General features: G+C 34.3%; 2 protein-coding genes across 2 annotated transcripts; both read right to left on the bottom strand.

Moving 5' to 3' along the window:
• Positions 1–6,499: 6,499 nt before the first annotated feature.
• On the bottom strand, positions 6,500–12,103 carry LOC114418628 (LEAF RUST 10 DISEASE-RESISTANCE LOCUS RECEPTOR-LIKE PROTEIN KINASE-like 2.8). The gene is made up of 3 exons (XM_028384074.1): positions 11,362–12,103; positions 8,415–8,447; positions 6,500–7,879 (listed from the first exon to the last, which is right to left on the bottom strand). Exons 1-3 carry the CDS (start codon positions 12,050–12,052, stop codon positions 6,765–6,767), a joined length of 1,839 nt encoding a protein of 612 aa, XP_028239875.1. The 5' UTR covers positions 12,053–12,103; the 3' UTR covers positions 6,500–6,764.
• A 1,324-nt stretch (positions 12,104–13,427) lies between these two features.
• Positions 13,428–17,122, bottom strand: LOC114418626 (LEAF RUST 10 DISEASE-RESISTANCE LOCUS RECEPTOR-LIKE PROTEIN KINASE-like 2.3). The gene is made up of 3 exons (XM_028384070.1): positions 16,143–17,122; positions 15,178–15,216; positions 13,428–14,567 (listed from the first exon to the last, which is right to left on the bottom strand). The coding sequence occupies exons 1-3, from the start codon at positions 16,927–16,929 to the stop codon at positions 13,474–13,476; spliced, it is 1,920 nt and encodes a 639-aa protein (XP_028239871.1). The 5' UTR covers positions 16,930–17,122; the 3' UTR covers positions 13,428–13,473.
• Between the last annotated feature and the right edge of the window lie 71 nt (positions 17,123–17,193).

The raw sequence follows: 17,193 nt of genomic DNA, 5'->3' as shown, positions 1-17,193 counted from the left end.
TTACATTATTAATTAATAAAAAAATAATTTTAGGACGAGTTTTATAATAATTACTATAAAAATAAAAAAAAATTATATATGATCATTTTTTATTGAATGAAAATGTAAAAAAATGTTTATACTATCAATATATTTTAGTTAAATTAAACATTTTTTTAACCATGGCCGGTTTGTTACTTATAATCTAGTGTTTTGCTAATTTAGTTCCATTTTTTAGCATATAAAAATCAAATGTCACATGGTATTTTTTTTATCTTTTTATTATTTTAAATACACACCTCTCAAAATTAAGGAAAATAATAAATTTCCAGTCCAGAGAAAATAATAAATGTCCAGTCCATGATGAGGTAGAAAAAAAGATAGAAAAATAAAATAAAATAGAGAGAAAGTGATAGATATTGTCAATAGTGGCCAGGTCCAAGTCTTTAGCATTGGAGAGTAATTAAGTTGGTCTTTTTAAGTTTTAGCTTGAGAGTTGCTCATTTGTCTATGAAACCTAAGGCTCAATGGGTTAGCGGGATTGGGGCTCTCCTTCATTTATGGGAAATTATTAGTAGGAAAGAGAAAACACATATATTATGTGAGCCATATACACATGTGAATATAAGTTTATACATATTATATGTGTTTCTCTTTTTTTACGAGTGATTTTCGAAGAGGATATTTAATTGGAGTTAGTATCCTCCACACTATACATATTTAAAGTATTCCCAACCTATAAATTTATTCAAAAAATATATATTTTTTAATAATATTTCACATTTTTTTTATAATGTCACATCTCTTTCCTAATTTTAAATAACTCAATCCAACAGTGAGCTCAAGATGGTTCACAAATTTAATCTTATCAGTTATTTATATTAAGAAGTTAGAATAGATCCAAAAAAAGCAATTCACAAAAGTTTCTCAAATTGACCCTAGAATATAACAAAACAATATTTTTAATATGAAACATTTTGTGCATTGACCCATGAAAAAAGGGAAGAGAAATGAGTTCTCTGCATAACACTTCAAAGCCATCAGAGCTAATGCAATGTTTTTCTCCAACGGGTTAAAAATGCTTTTTTCGGTTTCTTAACTATGCGCTGCCAGTGAGCAATGCATCGTTGGAGTTGGAGTTGCCCTTATTTTATGTACGTGCGAGAAAGATAGGAAAAAATGGAATAAAATAAAATGGTCTAATTTGAAGTCCTATTGAGTATTTTATTTTTAAAGAAAAATCAAACCATGTCTAAGAAATAGATTTCCTAGTTTAATTACCTACCAAAGTGAATAAGGTAATAGATTAGCAGCACCATACTATATGGTCTAACCATGAACCAAACAGTTAGCTAGGTTGTTATGGTTTAGTCTCAATCAAATTTTACAGTCAGATCATTTAGTAATAGTTAACTTTGTAAAAGATTTTTCTTCTTTAATTTCAAGTTATGTATATAAATACTTCTCAACTAATTTGCTGTGCAATTAATAACTATATATATCGAGAAGGAATTGAGTTTTGACAAGGTCAATGACATGAATTGGAAGATTCCGAATGGCAAGGAGAATTTAAAGAGATGCATCATCAATCATCTTCAACTCTTGGCATTAGGAAACCTCCAAGTTAATTTTTTGTAATGATGATAGGAAAAAGGACAGAACATTGATTTGTATATATATATTTACAATCACTTGGGTACTTTGTTGTGCAATAATGGGAGTAAACACTAAAAAATATAAGTAAAATTTAATATTATTTTAATTCAAAATCTTAAACTCGAATATATGAGTCTTTGGGTGGTTAACTTTTCCGTTTTTTATGAGTTCAACTTACTTGTAGTCCATCACGTTTGACACAGGTGAAATTGAACGAAAGACTAACATAGAAAAGATATAACACATACTTCTGTTGAGAACCAAATAGTGGACGAGAAACCCGCGACCGAAAGCTTCCTCAGAAAATGACGACCATTTTTAAAAGGAATAACGTCTACCGACACTTGGACACGCCACCCGCAATTCTCAAGCCAAGGAAATATTTTCAACATTCTCGTTTCCGCACTGGACATTTACGAGAGTTACTTAACACTATTAAATAACTTTCATATCTATGGTATTCTTTTGACACCCACTTATAGTGTCAAATCACTTTACAGTTAAATAAAAAGAAAGATTAAAAAGTAAAATAAATATTTTTTTTATATATTTCCTCAGATTACGCCTACCGTCCAACGCGTAAGACGTACGATCAGCTCTATACTTTGAATGGGCATGTAAAACTATTGCGAGAGAGAAGAGTGAGAGAATGAAGGAGGGAGCCATAACCTGTCGGATCTTTAAGTTTACAGAAGAATTTTAAATTTTTTTATTTTTGAAAGAATTTAAAATCTTAATATTTAAGTTAATTAAAATTCTTTAAAAAATTAAATTATCTTATTAAATTTCTTCATCTAAACAATATATTTTTCCACGGTACTTCAACAGTGCAGACGTGCACTCGTAAAATTTATGACAGGAGTTCCTCGTTTTCCTGCCAAAGTGAATAAAAAGCAATAACACCACTGGATTGAATTGTACAGCCTAACCAAGAACTGAATCAGGTGGCTATGGTGTAGTCTAATAATAAAATTTTAGTCAGATCATTTTGTATTAGTTAAATTTTTCAAAGAAAAACTTATTTTTTCTTTTCAATGTTTAATATATATTTACTACATTTAATATTACAGTTGAACTGTTTTGCGGCTTCATTTTGTTCACTAATCAGTTTAAACAGTTAGACACAAATTGGAAGTCTAAATGTGTTAGAAAGCTAATACTAAACTACAATATAACTAAGAAAACTAATATTAGAGAAGCTACAAAGAATATTATGAAACATTTATAATGGACTGAAATTTAATTACTTTCAATTGAATTACTCACTCAACCTTTTCACTTCTACCTGATGTGAGACTTCACCTCATACTTGTACTCTAATACATCTCTTCCTCCCTCAAATGTGAGTCTCTTTCACATGTTAGTTTCTTTCCATAGTTGTACTCCAAGATTATCTACCCAAAGTGCAAAGAAATTTAGCTCATCTTGTGGTAGATTCTAGCATTGACCTAGTGGGAGAAGAAAGGGCAGGTTTTGGGGAATTTCTCGGGAATTTATTTTGCCTTCTAGCATATCTACTACTCTAGTCATAGTAGGTCTATCCTTTGGAAAGGTTTGAACACACCATAAACCCACTACAGTCATTCTTTTTACTATCTTGTTTTCTTCTGTCACTATCACCCCGTTAGGTCTTAAATCTCCACCCTGCTCTAGCCTGTTGCAGACCCAATGTGGGAAGTATATCTCACTTGTGTGACTTGCTTCCGCATTAATATTCTTTTCTCCCTGCCACCCTTTCTAGTAGCATCATTTCGTAGCTGTAAACATCAGATTTATGTGAAACTCCACCAAAATTTATATTTCATACTTCTGGAGCTACATACCCTATTGTTCCTCTAGCATCTGACACGAAAATAATGCTCTCTTTCCTACTACACTTCTGGCGCTAGATGTCGAAATCTGTTTACTATAGATGGAACAACCTTTTCTACATGTAAATTACATCAATAGATGGCACAACTTGTTCTTTGTCACACACCCTTGAAACTAATTAAAAACAAACTATCATTAGAAATAATGCAATAGAATCTAGTTTTTAATGTTTGAAATCAAATATAACCTTTAGTGTTTAAAATGGAGGAAAATGACAATTTAGAGAAAATATATTAAAAGGAATTATAATATATACAAAAACAAGAAAGTATCAGGGCGGGGCATTACACCAAACATGTGGAAAGCATCAAAGAAGGACCTAATTTTGTCAAGATTTTTGGCCTGCCCATCTTCCAGATCATGTGGAAGAGGAAACCACCCTTATGGCAGTTTTTTCACCTACTAACAGAACAATGGCCCAAAACCCGTACAACCCAATAGCTTTTATTCTTGTCAATATCTCTTTATGTGAATATCTTTTTATTATGATCCTACAGTAGGTTCTAGAATAGGACGAGCTGTGATTTGTTGGCCTTATCCCTTTAGGGTAATACGTGTATATAAATTGTATTGCTGAAATCAATACATACATAGCATTTATTACTAAGTGCCCTCAATATCTTCTCTCTTGTCCTCTTTTATTTTATGGTACGAGAGCTCTGCCTGTCGCCCAATCATGTCCTCAATACCTCCCTCAAATCCAAAGGAAGACAATCCTTTTGGTTCTGATTTGAATGATCCATTGCTCAACCCTTCAAGTCCTTATTTCATCCATCCTAGTGATGGTCTTTCATCTGTATCTATTACCCCTGTCCTTGACGGAACCAACTACCAGTCCTGGTCTCGTACTATCCGTATGACCCTCATCTCCAAAAACAAGATGGCATTTCTCCTCGGCACAATCCTGGTCCCTTCAGTCAAAGAACCTCTTTACTCTGTTTGGGAGAGATGCAACACTGTCATCATCTCCTGGCTTTTGAATTCGCTTTCCCCCTCCATGTTGGATCAAGTGGCCTCGAAATAATTAAGAAGGGGGGGTTGAATTAATTATAATCGTGTCTTGACTAATTAAAAAATTATCCTTCTTAATATTACTAGATTCGATTAGGCTTTACTACTAAGTTATGAGAAAGTAAAGAATCGAAACAATAACTTAGACAAAAGTAAAGCGTAAATGAAAAGTGCACAGCGGAAATTAAAGAGCGTAGGGAAGAAGAAAACAAACACAAGTTTTTATACTTGTTCGACAACAACCCGTGCCTACATCCAGTCCCCAAGCAACCACATCGGTCCTTGAGATTTCCTTTAACCTTGTAAAATCCTTTACAAGAACCAAGTGGATGTACCCTCCACTTGAACTGATCCACAAGAGATGTATCCTCTCTTGTTCTCAGTATTATAACCCAAGTAGATGTACCCTCTACTTTCACCACAAAGGATGTACCTTCCAATGTGTTAAGACAAAGAATTCTCAGGCGATTAGTCCTTTGAATTCTCTGTGAAAGGGATATAAAAGATATCCCAGACAATTAGTCCTTTGAAATCTTTTGTATAAAGGGAAGGGAAGAATCAAAAGAATTCTCAGGCAGTTAGTCCTTTGAATTCTCTTGGAAGGGAGAAGGGAGACACAAAAGAATTCAGGCGGTTAGTCCTTCTATTCTTTTGCCAAAGGGAGAAGAGAAGAAAAGATAGCACACTTCTGTTTTCTGCAGAATTTTCAGTTGCAGAAAAACAAAGTTTGAAACCAAGGTTTAGAAAGATTTTTGGCAAGAGTTTTTGCACAGAAAAAACAATGGGCAATGGTCAGAAAGGATTTGAAAGAGATGTGTTTTTTTGGATGCTACTTCTTGTAAAAAAGCGTGTCAAGGTCTTACTTTTATAGACTCTTCATGTCTGGTCATAAAAACCATTGGAAGAGTTATGACTTTTGAGAAAAACATGTTAAGAGTTATAACTCTTAACATTTTCTTCAAAACTATTCACTGGTAATCGATTACCATAATCATATAATCGATTACACAATGCATTTTATGAAAAGTTGTGACTCTTCACAAATGGATTTGAATTCCAAAATAAACTAGATCAGTTGTTTTCTCACTCTAAAGGTGAAGCTATCTCAAGAAGTCCACTCAGAATCATATAGGAACCAGATATATTGATTTGAAAACACACAAATACTGGAAATTACACAGTTCAGTCTGGATACCAAGTGGCGCTGTCATCAACAAGAAGCTCCTTTGTGTCTACAAGTCAAATGAGAGTGCTAATTTTTGGAAACAATTGTGGAAGGAAAAGGCACTACCAAAATGTACAAACCCGGTGTGGTGTGCTTGTAAAAACATATTACATGTGAAGACTTCATTGGTAAAGAGAAAAATCATCCGACCCAATTTGTCCAATGTGTGGTGAAGAGGAAGAGACAATTACACATTCATTGATAACATGAAGTGAGGAACCACAGGTCAGGATAGCAAATTGACCCCGATCAGGATATTAATACATCTAAATGGATCAATGAATTGTTGGAGAGTAATGGTATAGGGATCAACTATGGAGATTAAAATAGCAGAAGCATGGTGCTTCAGGTGGGCTATACAGCTATCAGTTGACTTGCTATTCCAGGGAGTTATTTGAGACTGACTATCTGGTTGAGTATAGCTTGGAAAAGGAAAAACTCAACAGAATGCAGCTATTTGCAAAGTATTTTAGATGGATATTGCAGACAGATATTTCCTACTGTAGAACACAAGCTGGTGTGTTGGATCGAGAACACTCCTCAACAGGCACAATTGCTAGTAAATTCGGACATGGATTTAGTGGGAGAAGAAAGAACAGGTTTTGACACTTCTCAAGATCTACCCGGAATATAGCAAAGAACTGGAAAATGCAGGAAGTTACAGTATATTGTTACCCAGAAGATAGCAATGAACTATAAAAGATACTAAAAATACAATTATTATAAGAAAAAGAAAAGAACTTCAAGACGAGAGACTATCAAGAAAAAGGAAGACACATTTGCCACTTGTCCATCCTTTGTAATTGATTTCATGAGAGTCAACAACTTTCGTCTCACTTACAGCAACAATTATATTTGACCCTGACTCTTACTTACATAGCAGTATGCATAACACACAGTTTGGTCTAGCATTTGAATTCAATTTGTTTGCACATGTACGGCGTCCACTTTGTTTCAAAATGAATTAAAAGTACAACATAATCATGTTGAGTGGTCTGTTTTACAAAATAACTTGAAAGATCTACCCAGATTGCAAAGAACTAGTGGTAAATTCTGGCACCGATCTAGCTGGAGAAGAAAGAACAGGTTTTGGAGGCATTTCTAGGGAATTCATGCTGCCTTCTAGCATATCTATTACTCTACTCATTGTAGGTCTATCTTGTGGAATTGTTTGAACACACCATAAGCCCACTATAGTCATTCTCCTTGCCATCTCTTTTTCTTCTGTGGCTATCTCCCCATCAGTTGTCAAATCTCCACCCTGCTCTAGCCTGCTATATATCCAATCTGGGAAGTACTCACTTGTCTGACTGACTTCTGCATTAATATTCTTCTTCACTCCCACCATTTCAAGCAGCATCATTCCATAGCTGTAGACATCAGATTTGTGTGAAATTCCACCAAAGTGTTTGTTGCACACTTCTGGAGCAACATATCCTACTGTCCCTCTAGCATATGACATGGAAATAATGCTCTCTTTCCTAGGACAAAGCTTTGCAAGCCCAAAATCTGATATCTTGGGGCAAAAGTTCTCGTCCAGAAGAATGTTATGTGGTTTTATATCAAAATGTAAGATACGAGTGTTGCATCCCCTATGCAAATACTCTAGTCCTCGGGCTATCCCTAAGGAAATTTGCCACAAATTATCCCAACTCAATGATGCAGTAGCTTCAAGTCCCTTGTTGTAAATAAACTTGTCAAGGGAACCATTATGCATAAATTCATAGATGAGAGCTTTCTTGCTGCCTTCCAAGCAGAATCCAAAAAGTGTGACAACATTAACATGAGCAGTTCTACTAATGCTAGAAACCTCATTGATAAAGCCTTCACCATTTCCTTTAGATGAATTTAATATTTTTACGGCCACAGGGCAACCACTGAGTAGCTCTCCTTTGTATACAGCACCAAAGCCACCTTCACCCAGTTTAACTTTGAAGGAGTTGGTCATTTTCTTGACTTCTGAAAATTTATATCTCTTTTGTGCTAGAGTTCCACGATCTTTTAAGAATGCTTCGATATCTAGGTCATTCTTTCCCGTCAACCAAAATTTTACTTGTGTTGATGACATATATTTACAGCTACAACAGTAAATTATTACGATGCATGTTATGAATCCTCCCATTACCACACCAACAGCTGTTAACACATATTTATTAGGAGAATTAGAGGTTAAGAAACATTTGAATTCCCTTTATTTCTAAAAGTTAATATTTATTTGTTTAAAATGTTCACAAAAGCGAAACTTAAATAAATAGGAACATTATAGTGAACTTTCCTACGGAAGTTAATTAATTTTAGGCTTGTTAATGATAAAGTCCATTTTCAAACTCTACCTAATGCGTAATTACAAATGCACAGAAATGCTGAACTGAGAAAATTACGATTCAACCATTATGTTAGAAAAAAAAACAGTGTGTTGATTTTAAAGACTTTTTGTAGTTTCAGCGGATATGTGGTCATTTTAAAGCAAATGTTCTCGAAGGAATGCAAAATTCAAGTCTTGATTCATCAAAAGATAGCACGTTTGGTAACCTTTTTTCTTTTTCATCAGAAAATGGTAAATACATTTCTATTTTCAAATGCTTTCTTATAATAATTTTTATTAAAAGCTATTTGGGACAAAAATTGACATGATGAAACAGGAAATATGAAAGGAAATTTGATACATTACCTACGATGATTTTCCTTGTCAAATTAACTTTACCTGCAACAGAAAGCAGCGAAACAAAGACGAGTTGTCAAAGAGAATATTATACGTAAGTAGTAAGTATGACATGAGCATCTATATTTGTTCTTTCTAGGAATAAATTGGATGATTTTATTAATAAGCATTAGCCAAAATCTCTATAAATAAGTAGTTATCTTTGGAGGGGTAGCTGGCAAGCATATTGTACTCATCGTGTCCATGTCTTGAGGTTGGGAATCAAATGGGATATTTTAGTGGTAATAGGGTGCGCAGCAGTTCCCGTAAAGTAGGATGCAATCATTTTGTACAGTGTGTTCCATTTCATTCTGTAATTTTTTGATGTTCAGACTTTTGACAGATCTTATGTGTTGTCTGTCTACTACACGTTATTATAAATATATTCTCTTTTGCTCTTAAGAAAAATAATAATAATAATAATAATAATAATAATAATAATAATAATAATAATAATAATAAGCATTGGCCAAAACCTGTACATCTTAAAGAACAAAAGAAGTACCTGGTAGAGAAATTCTTCCATCTAATACATTTCAGCATAAGTAAATGCAAACTTAGCTAATACATCCTTGTTTGCATTTTCTTTACTTTCTTTCCTTCCATCCAAATATATTATAAAATTTAGAGTTGGTACATTAGTTATTAGGGAAAATACTTATCTTCTATCTCTTATTTTTTTATTACATTACCTATCTTATGATTCATATTTGTCACTTTTTCTACCTTTTATTTTTTTATTCTTATTTCTCTTTTCTTTCAGCTATAATCCAGTCAAAGTGAACCAATATCAATAGTCCATTTTTATCATGTATCAATTCAAACATATGGCGGAGATTGATAAGCAATGAAGAATCTCTTATGGCTCAAGTTTTTAAAGCAAAATACTATCCGAGATCTTCTGCTTTACATGCTAAAATATACAATCCATGTTTTCCTTGGACTAGCATGTTGGCTGCGAGCTGGATACCAGAGGAGGGAACCATGTGGTAAATTGGAAATAGAAACCGTGTGCAAATTTGGTACGATAGTTGGTTCCAAACCTGTTTGATAGAGAAATTCATGACCCTGTCCCTAGTGATGTGGATAGACCAAAATAAACTAGATCAGTTTTTTTCTCACTCTAAAGGTGAAGCTATCTCAAGAAGTCCACTCAGAATCATACAGGAACCAGATATATTGATTTGAAAACACACAAATACTGGAAATTACACAGTTCAGTCTGGATACCAAGTGGCGCTGTCATCAACAAGAAGCTCCTTTGTGTCTACAAGTCAAATGAGAGTGCTAATTTTTGGAAACAATTGTGGAAGGAAAAGGCACTACCAAAATGTACAAACCCGGTGTGGTGTGCTTGTAAAAACATATTACATGTGAAGACTTCATTGGTAAAGAGAAAAATCATCCGACCCAATTTGTCCAATGTGTGGTGAAGAGGAAGAGACAATTACACATTCATTGATAACATGAAGTGAGGAACCGCAGGTCAGGATAGCAAATTGACCCCGATCAGGATATTAATACATCTAAATGGATCAATGAATTGTTGGAGAGTAATGGTATAGGAATCAACTATGGAGATTAAAATAGCAGAAGCATGCTGCTTCAGGTGGGCTATACAGCTATCAGTTGACTTGCCATTCCAGGGAGTTATTTGAGACTGACTATCTGGTTGAGTATAGCTTGGAAAAGGAAAAACTCAACAGAATGCAGCTATTTGCAAAGTATTTTAGATGGATATTGCAGACAGATATTTCCTACTGTAGAACACAAGCTGGTGTGTTGAATCGAGAACACTCCTCAACAGGCACAATTGCTAGTAAATTCTGAAATAGTCGTGTAGAGGCTATGGCTACTGGTATAAGAATAAAACTGCCACTTCTTTTCTCCCAAATAACATGGAAAAGAATACTACTATTTTTTTGGTACAAGAGTAATATTATTTATATGCTAACAAAACACAATACCAAATCAATACCCTTAATCGATCTTTATTTTTTTTTTCTTATGGCATTATAACTGGACACTAATTCAATGGGAAAAAAAAATCCTTACACACTCAAGGGGAATAAACACCCACAGAGAGAGGAGAAATAAGCTGTTAATATCATTGGTAATGTGATTGATATGATAAAGGTGAGATAAAAACAAATAAAGGATATCAATTTGTACTGTTTGGATGGATGTCAGAAAACCAGTCCAGGACCTTAATTCAATTGTCCACCAAAAAAATTTCAAATGGAAAACAAAATAATGAATAGCTGGACAGAAAATAGGGAGTTACTTATTGACACGTTCAGAGGTAGACAAAGAGTAAGTGGGTCTAATGGAAGTCAAGATGGGAAGAAAAGAACCACCTAATAATTAAATTTATAGATAGGGACCATTAGAGAAGCAAACAGTGAGAAACTTTGAAAAATATGCAGTTAACGACCAGCTATTTTCAAACTGCAATTAATTTGTTCTGCTATTTTTTCATTTTCTGACTCTGATTTGTTGAATTGAGGGATTGCTAATGGCAACCGATATCCAAGACCAAAGAGATGCATTATCTTTCAATTGGTAATCTTCCGAATAGATGTATTCTTTTTGAGAAAAAGAGTTATACACTATTAGTGTAAAAATTTCACACCGTCATCCAATCATAACGACTATGTATGATAAGTTTGTTGACTTTTAAAATAATTATCTCATAATAATTCAAACGGTAATTTGTGATTTGATGACAATGTAAAACTATTTTACACTATCAGTTAATAGACATTAAACTGATTTTTTTTTTTAAAATGATAGATGAAATAGAGAACATTGACATACATGTATAAGAGACCTTTGAGACGAGAGAAATTAACCAAGGACAAGAGAAACTAGAAGAGAAATAAAAAAGAGAGAGACAGAGAAAAGATAGGAGACATACTATTGTCAACAGTAACAGTGTTGAGAACAGTATAGTTGACCAGAAAGCCGCTAGTGAAAGCTTGTTTCAGAAAATCACGCCCACCGTTACTATCATAAACAACATCTAGCGGCACTTGGACTTGTCGCCCGCATCTCTCAAGCCATGGAAATGTTCTCAACAGCTCATATTCTACACCATCAGTAAAGAGAGTATTCTCATATCCGCACTTGAATGCCGCAAGACTGGTATCTATATTGGATGTGGAGGAGCAATTGTAGAATATGGTGATGTTGTACACGGATGAACCATACTGGAACAGACTAGGACTCAAATAAGTGTCCCCAAATTGTGGAGAACAAACGTTGAGGGCAAGGTCTGCTCGCACCAATATCATGGTTTGAGCGGTGATGTTGATGTCCTTCACTGTGAAATTTTGAGTGGCAATTCGGATTGAAGTAGTCTTATCATCATGGCATGTGAGCTTGAATGCGTCACCACCGCGGCCACATTGACGGGATCGGTTGAGTCCCCAGAAAGGATAGGAGATGTTGGACAATGTTCCGCAGTTGTATGACTGCTCATTACAAACAGAAAAACTGTGATCAGCGGGTGTTTGAGACTGAGACTGAGGCAAAGTGGTTAACAATAACCAAGAGATGGTGCGTAGGGACGTAAGGAGCATGGGGATATGATTATTGAGTATTGACATCCACTCCTCTCACCTGATACATAATGGAGTTTTACAAGAAGTTCTTTGGAAATTAAATGATGACCATGATTCTCACAATTCACCACCATTTAATATTTAATATCAATAAAGAAAAAGTCCACCCTTGGAAACTACCTCTCTGCTTCTTCGATGTTTTCCTGTATGTTCTTGTGTAGCCAATAGATGGGTTATCATACCAAAAAGTACCATTAGCATGTTTGGTTCCACATTTCGATTATGATTTTTCACGTTTCGGAAGTCATTTTCCGAAACTAATAGTATTAATTAACTTTCACATTTCAAACATGGTTCCTCTACTCTCAACATGTTTCCAAACAAGCTATACATACTTCCTACGGTTGAAGACAAATAGGCATGATAATTGTACCGGTAAATTTATGGAGAATTTAGATAAGGTGGATTTAAAAAAATTTAAACTCATCTTCACTCGAGTTTTGTCTGATTTGGAGGAATTTGTGGAGAATCTATCTCAATTTTCTTAATATTTAATTTACTTGTATTTCTTAAAATAGTTTATATAATGTTATAAACTACGATTAATTTAAATAGTATATAATAATAATAATAATAATAATAAAGATTTTAAAATATAAAATAAGAATTAAATTAATTTTTAGTGAAATATAAAGTCCAAATAATAAATAAATTTTTCCAGATAATCCAAAGTCTTTATTACTTTTTTTTGTTTTTTCTTTAATGGCCAATGGTATAATACAATGTATAATAATTTATAATAAATTTCTATTATTACAACACCTCCAACATTGTTTCTTAAATGAGTTACTTAATGAGATTCACCTTTGTGAATAAAGCATAAAAACATTGTTCACACTTCGCAGAATCAAAAGCACTTGAAGAAACCATTCCGCACAACAAAAAAAGGAAAATAATTTAAAAATCGAAAAATGACTTTAACACAAGACCACAACAAAATAGGAAGAAAAAAACATCTAGTGGGCTACCATTGGGGCAAAGAGAGATCATTTTGTGAGAAAGATGCAGAGGGGACTCGATCTGCACCGGCGAAGAGGCAGAGGACTCAATTTACACCATTGTATGGCAAAGCACTCAATCTGCACCTGGGGAGATGTTGCAGGGAGAAAGATCATTTTGAGAGAAAGAAAAGAGCTTCGAACCCCATGTTGGCTGGCAGAGAGGTGAAGAGAAAGAAAGAAATAAATACGAGAGAGGGCATCGCAATTGTATCTAGAGAGAAACCAGTTTTGTGATTGAAAGAGAGTTATGATTTTTTTGGGAACACTTTGCAACATGCATAGTACAGTTTGGTCTGGCATTTGCATTCTATTTGTTAGCAGTCACATGAGATTTACTTAGTTTCAAAATGGATGAAAAGTACAAAATAACTTGCAAGATCTATATAAATTGCAAAGAAAATAACTTTAACTAATGGGAGATTTTGGCACTGATCTAGTGGGAGAAGAAAGCATAGGCTTTGGGGGCATTTCAAGGGAATTTATGTTGCCTTCTAGCATATCTATTACTTTGCTCATTGTAGGTCTATCTTTTGGAATCGTTTGAACGCACCATAAACCGACTAGAGTCATTCTCCTTGCTACCTCATTTTCTTCTATGGCCATCACCCCATCAGGCCTCAAGTCACTGTCATGCTCTAGCCTGTTATATACCCAGTGTGGGAAGAATATCTCACTTGTGTGACTTGCTTCAGCATTAATATTTTTCCTCCCTCCTACCATTTCTAGCAACATCATTCCATAACTATAAACATCAGATTTGTGTGAAATTCCACCAAAATGTCTATTCCACACTTCAGGAGCTACATACCCAATTGTTCCTCTAGCATCTGACATGGAAATAGTGCTCTTTTTCCTGGGACAAAGCTTTGCAAACCCAAAATCTGATATCTTGGGACATAGATTCTCATCCAATAGAATGTTATGTGGTTTTATGTCAAAATGTAAAATTCGAGTGTTGCAACCCCTATGCAAGTACTCTAGTCCTCTGGCTATCCCTAAGACAATTTGCCACAAATTATCCCAACTCAACGATGGAGTGGCTTCAAGTCCCTTGCTGTAAATAAACTTGTCAAGGGAACCATTATGCATAAATTCATAGATGAGAGCTTTCTTGCTGCCTTCCAAACAGAATCCAAGAAGTGTAACAACATTAACATGAGAAGTTTTGCTGATGCTAGCAACCTCATTGATAAATTCTTCTCCATGTCCTTTGGATGAATTCAATAACTTCACTGCCACTGGACAACCAGTAAGTTCTCCTTTGTACACACTACCAAAGCCACCTTGTCCCAATTTAATATTGAAAGAGTTAGTCATTTTCTTAACATCTGAGAATTTATATCTTTTTAGAGTTAAGGCTCCATGGTTTTCTAAGAATGATTCAATATCCCGATTTCTTTTTATCGTCAACCAAAATTTTACTTGATCTGTTGGCCAATATTTACTACAGCAAATAATGATGCATATCATGAAGCCCCCAATTACCACACTTGCAACACCTGTTAACAGATATATTAAGAGAATTAGGGGTTATTAAACATTTGAATTCCTTTTAATTTCTAGAAACTAATATTTATTAGTATAAAATGCGCACGAGAAACAAACATAAATAAAAGCCTTATTGTAAACTTTCGTGCGAAAGTTAATTTTAGGCTTTTTAATGATCAAGTGTCCCTTTTCAAACTCTACGTAATGCTTAATTACCAGACTTGAAAATTGAACTATTGATATGCTAAATATAAGAGCACAGTAGTCAATATTTTTGTTGTTGATTTTAAAGAGTAGCTTTTTTTCAACGGATATCAGGTTATTTCCAAAAAAAAGTGTTATTGAAGAAATGAAAATGGATGTCTTGATTCTTCATCAGAAGAAAAAAATATTATGTTGGGTGTAATTGTTTTTTCAAAAAATTGAAATTAGAATATTCTTTTCAAAAGCTTTCTTAAATTTTTTATAGAAAGTTCTTTTTTAACACACATTAAATTAATTAATCCAGACACCTATCTGATTGATCTTTCATTTTGGATAAATAAAAGATTTGTCAAACAAGTATACACGAAACAAGTTAATGATGAAACACGAGATACAAAAGGAAATTTGATTTATTACCTAATAAGATGATGATTTTCCTTGATATATTATGTTCACCTGCAACAATAAGCAGTGGGAGCAAAGAGGAATCGTAAGAGTATTGTAACTTGAGTCTTTTTGGAAGATCATTTAGATTCAAAGAGCTGAGAATATTCTACCCGAAGTAATCACATGACACTGAAAGGGGTTAAATTATGAAAATGCATACATTATACCAATTGAACATAAAAATTATAACTTATAGCTATTGAAAACCCATGAACATGATAAAAAGAATTATGGTTAGAAACAGAATTGGGCATAATTAACTAATATAGTTAAGCAAAAGAAACACTCATTCATATAACAATACTTCATATGAAGGGTAATAAAGCCAAATCACACAGTTAGCTGGAGAAAAGTCAGGGAAACTGATAATTGATGGATAGAGGTGCATGGACACTCAATATTATTTGACAACTTGAGAGAGAGAAGTGTAAGTATAATAGATGATATGATTTGATAGGAAGATAGGGACAAAAAAGGAATAAGAGTCTAACAAGTGTTTATAATATGAGTGTTCATATATCATTATCCATAATCAACGTGCTTATTGACACATTCAAATCAAGGCATACATTGGGTCTAATTGAAGTGAAGCTGGAAAGAAGGAACCACCTATAATACATGTAGGGGACCACTAGAGAAGGACACAGCAAGATCGACTTGGAAAAATGTGCAGTTAACCACCCTAGCTTTAATTTGTCAAAGTGAGGTCAGCAAAAACGCGTTACTGGAAACCTCTAAGAGATTATTTAGTAAATATCAAAATAAAATAAAAAAAGTAGTTTAATTTATAATAAAAAAATCCATATAGGTGATGTGTAATATGTAATATTAAGCCACACATTTGAAAAACCTTAAAAGGTAAAAAAGAGAAATGAATTGCTGGACGAAGAAAACCTAACAAAGTGAAAAAGAAGAGAGGAGGATAGAAGGCATACTTTTGGAAGGAGAACAGTGCAGGGCATGAGATCCATCTGGACAATAATAACATGAAAGTACATTTTGATCAATATCATTACAATCGCTCCAGCATTCTCCTTCACTTCCCAGGCATCTTGTGCAATCTTGAGAAACATCATACCTGAACTCAAACCCTCTATCAATAACTTGTATCAAATTATTATATCCGGCACCAGGAGCAGTATAATCCAGAGGAGCCTCAGCCGGCACGTGTGAACGTCGCTTGCAACGCGGAAATTCATTTGACAGCACCTCATCATATTCCACTACAAAATAAGACAAAACATCCCCGCACGTAAAGTTCTGTCCAAAACCATGAGGGAAATCTGTCATGCGCAGACAATCGTAGAATATGGTGATGTTGTACACTGAAGGGGAGTACCGGAACTGAGTGGAGTTTACGTAAGTGTCCTCAAATTGCGGAGAACAAAAATTGAGGACAAGGTCTGTTTGTACCACTCTCATGGTTTGAGCGTTGGTGTTAATCTCCTTCACTGTGAAATTTTGTGAGCCAATTAGAATTGTAGTATTATCGTCATCATGGCATTTGAGTTCGAATGTTTGGCCACCGCCGCCACATTGAAGAGGTCGGTTCTGTCCCCAGAAAGGATAGAAGATGTCGGACAGGTTCCCGCAGTTGTATGGCCTCTCCTTACAAACAGAATAATCGAAATCACAGTAGGACTGTGGCAAAGTGGTTAACAATATAACTATGGATGTAAGAAGCATGGGAATATGCATATGGATGTGATTATGCTCATCCATTCTTACTATAAGCCTCACTTATAATGAATATGATTATATCAGGTCTTAATTTTCCCCTCATCTCAAACATAATGGAAATTTGAGATATAAGAGTGGTTGAGTAATTAAGAAAGAAAGAAGAGAAAAATTACGGGTTGGATGGTTCCTATTAATAAAAACTAACCAACTAACCATTAACATAAAAGGGAAGTTTCAAAAGTGGTTCTTGGAAATTGATAGGGACGATTCTCACCACAATATGAATAGATTAAAGCAAGAGTCCAC

The sequence above is a fragment of the Glycine soja genome, chromosome 7 (genome assembly GCF_004193775.1).
Source record: "Glycine soja cultivar W05 chromosome 7, ASM419377v2, whole genome shotgun sequence".
Taxonomy (NCBI): domain Eukaryota; kingdom Viridiplantae; phylum Streptophyta; class Magnoliopsida; order Fabales; family Fabaceae; genus Glycine; species Glycine soja.
Note: the sequence above shows the minus strand (reverse complement) of the source record. Positions and strands in the feature narration are given on the sequence as shown.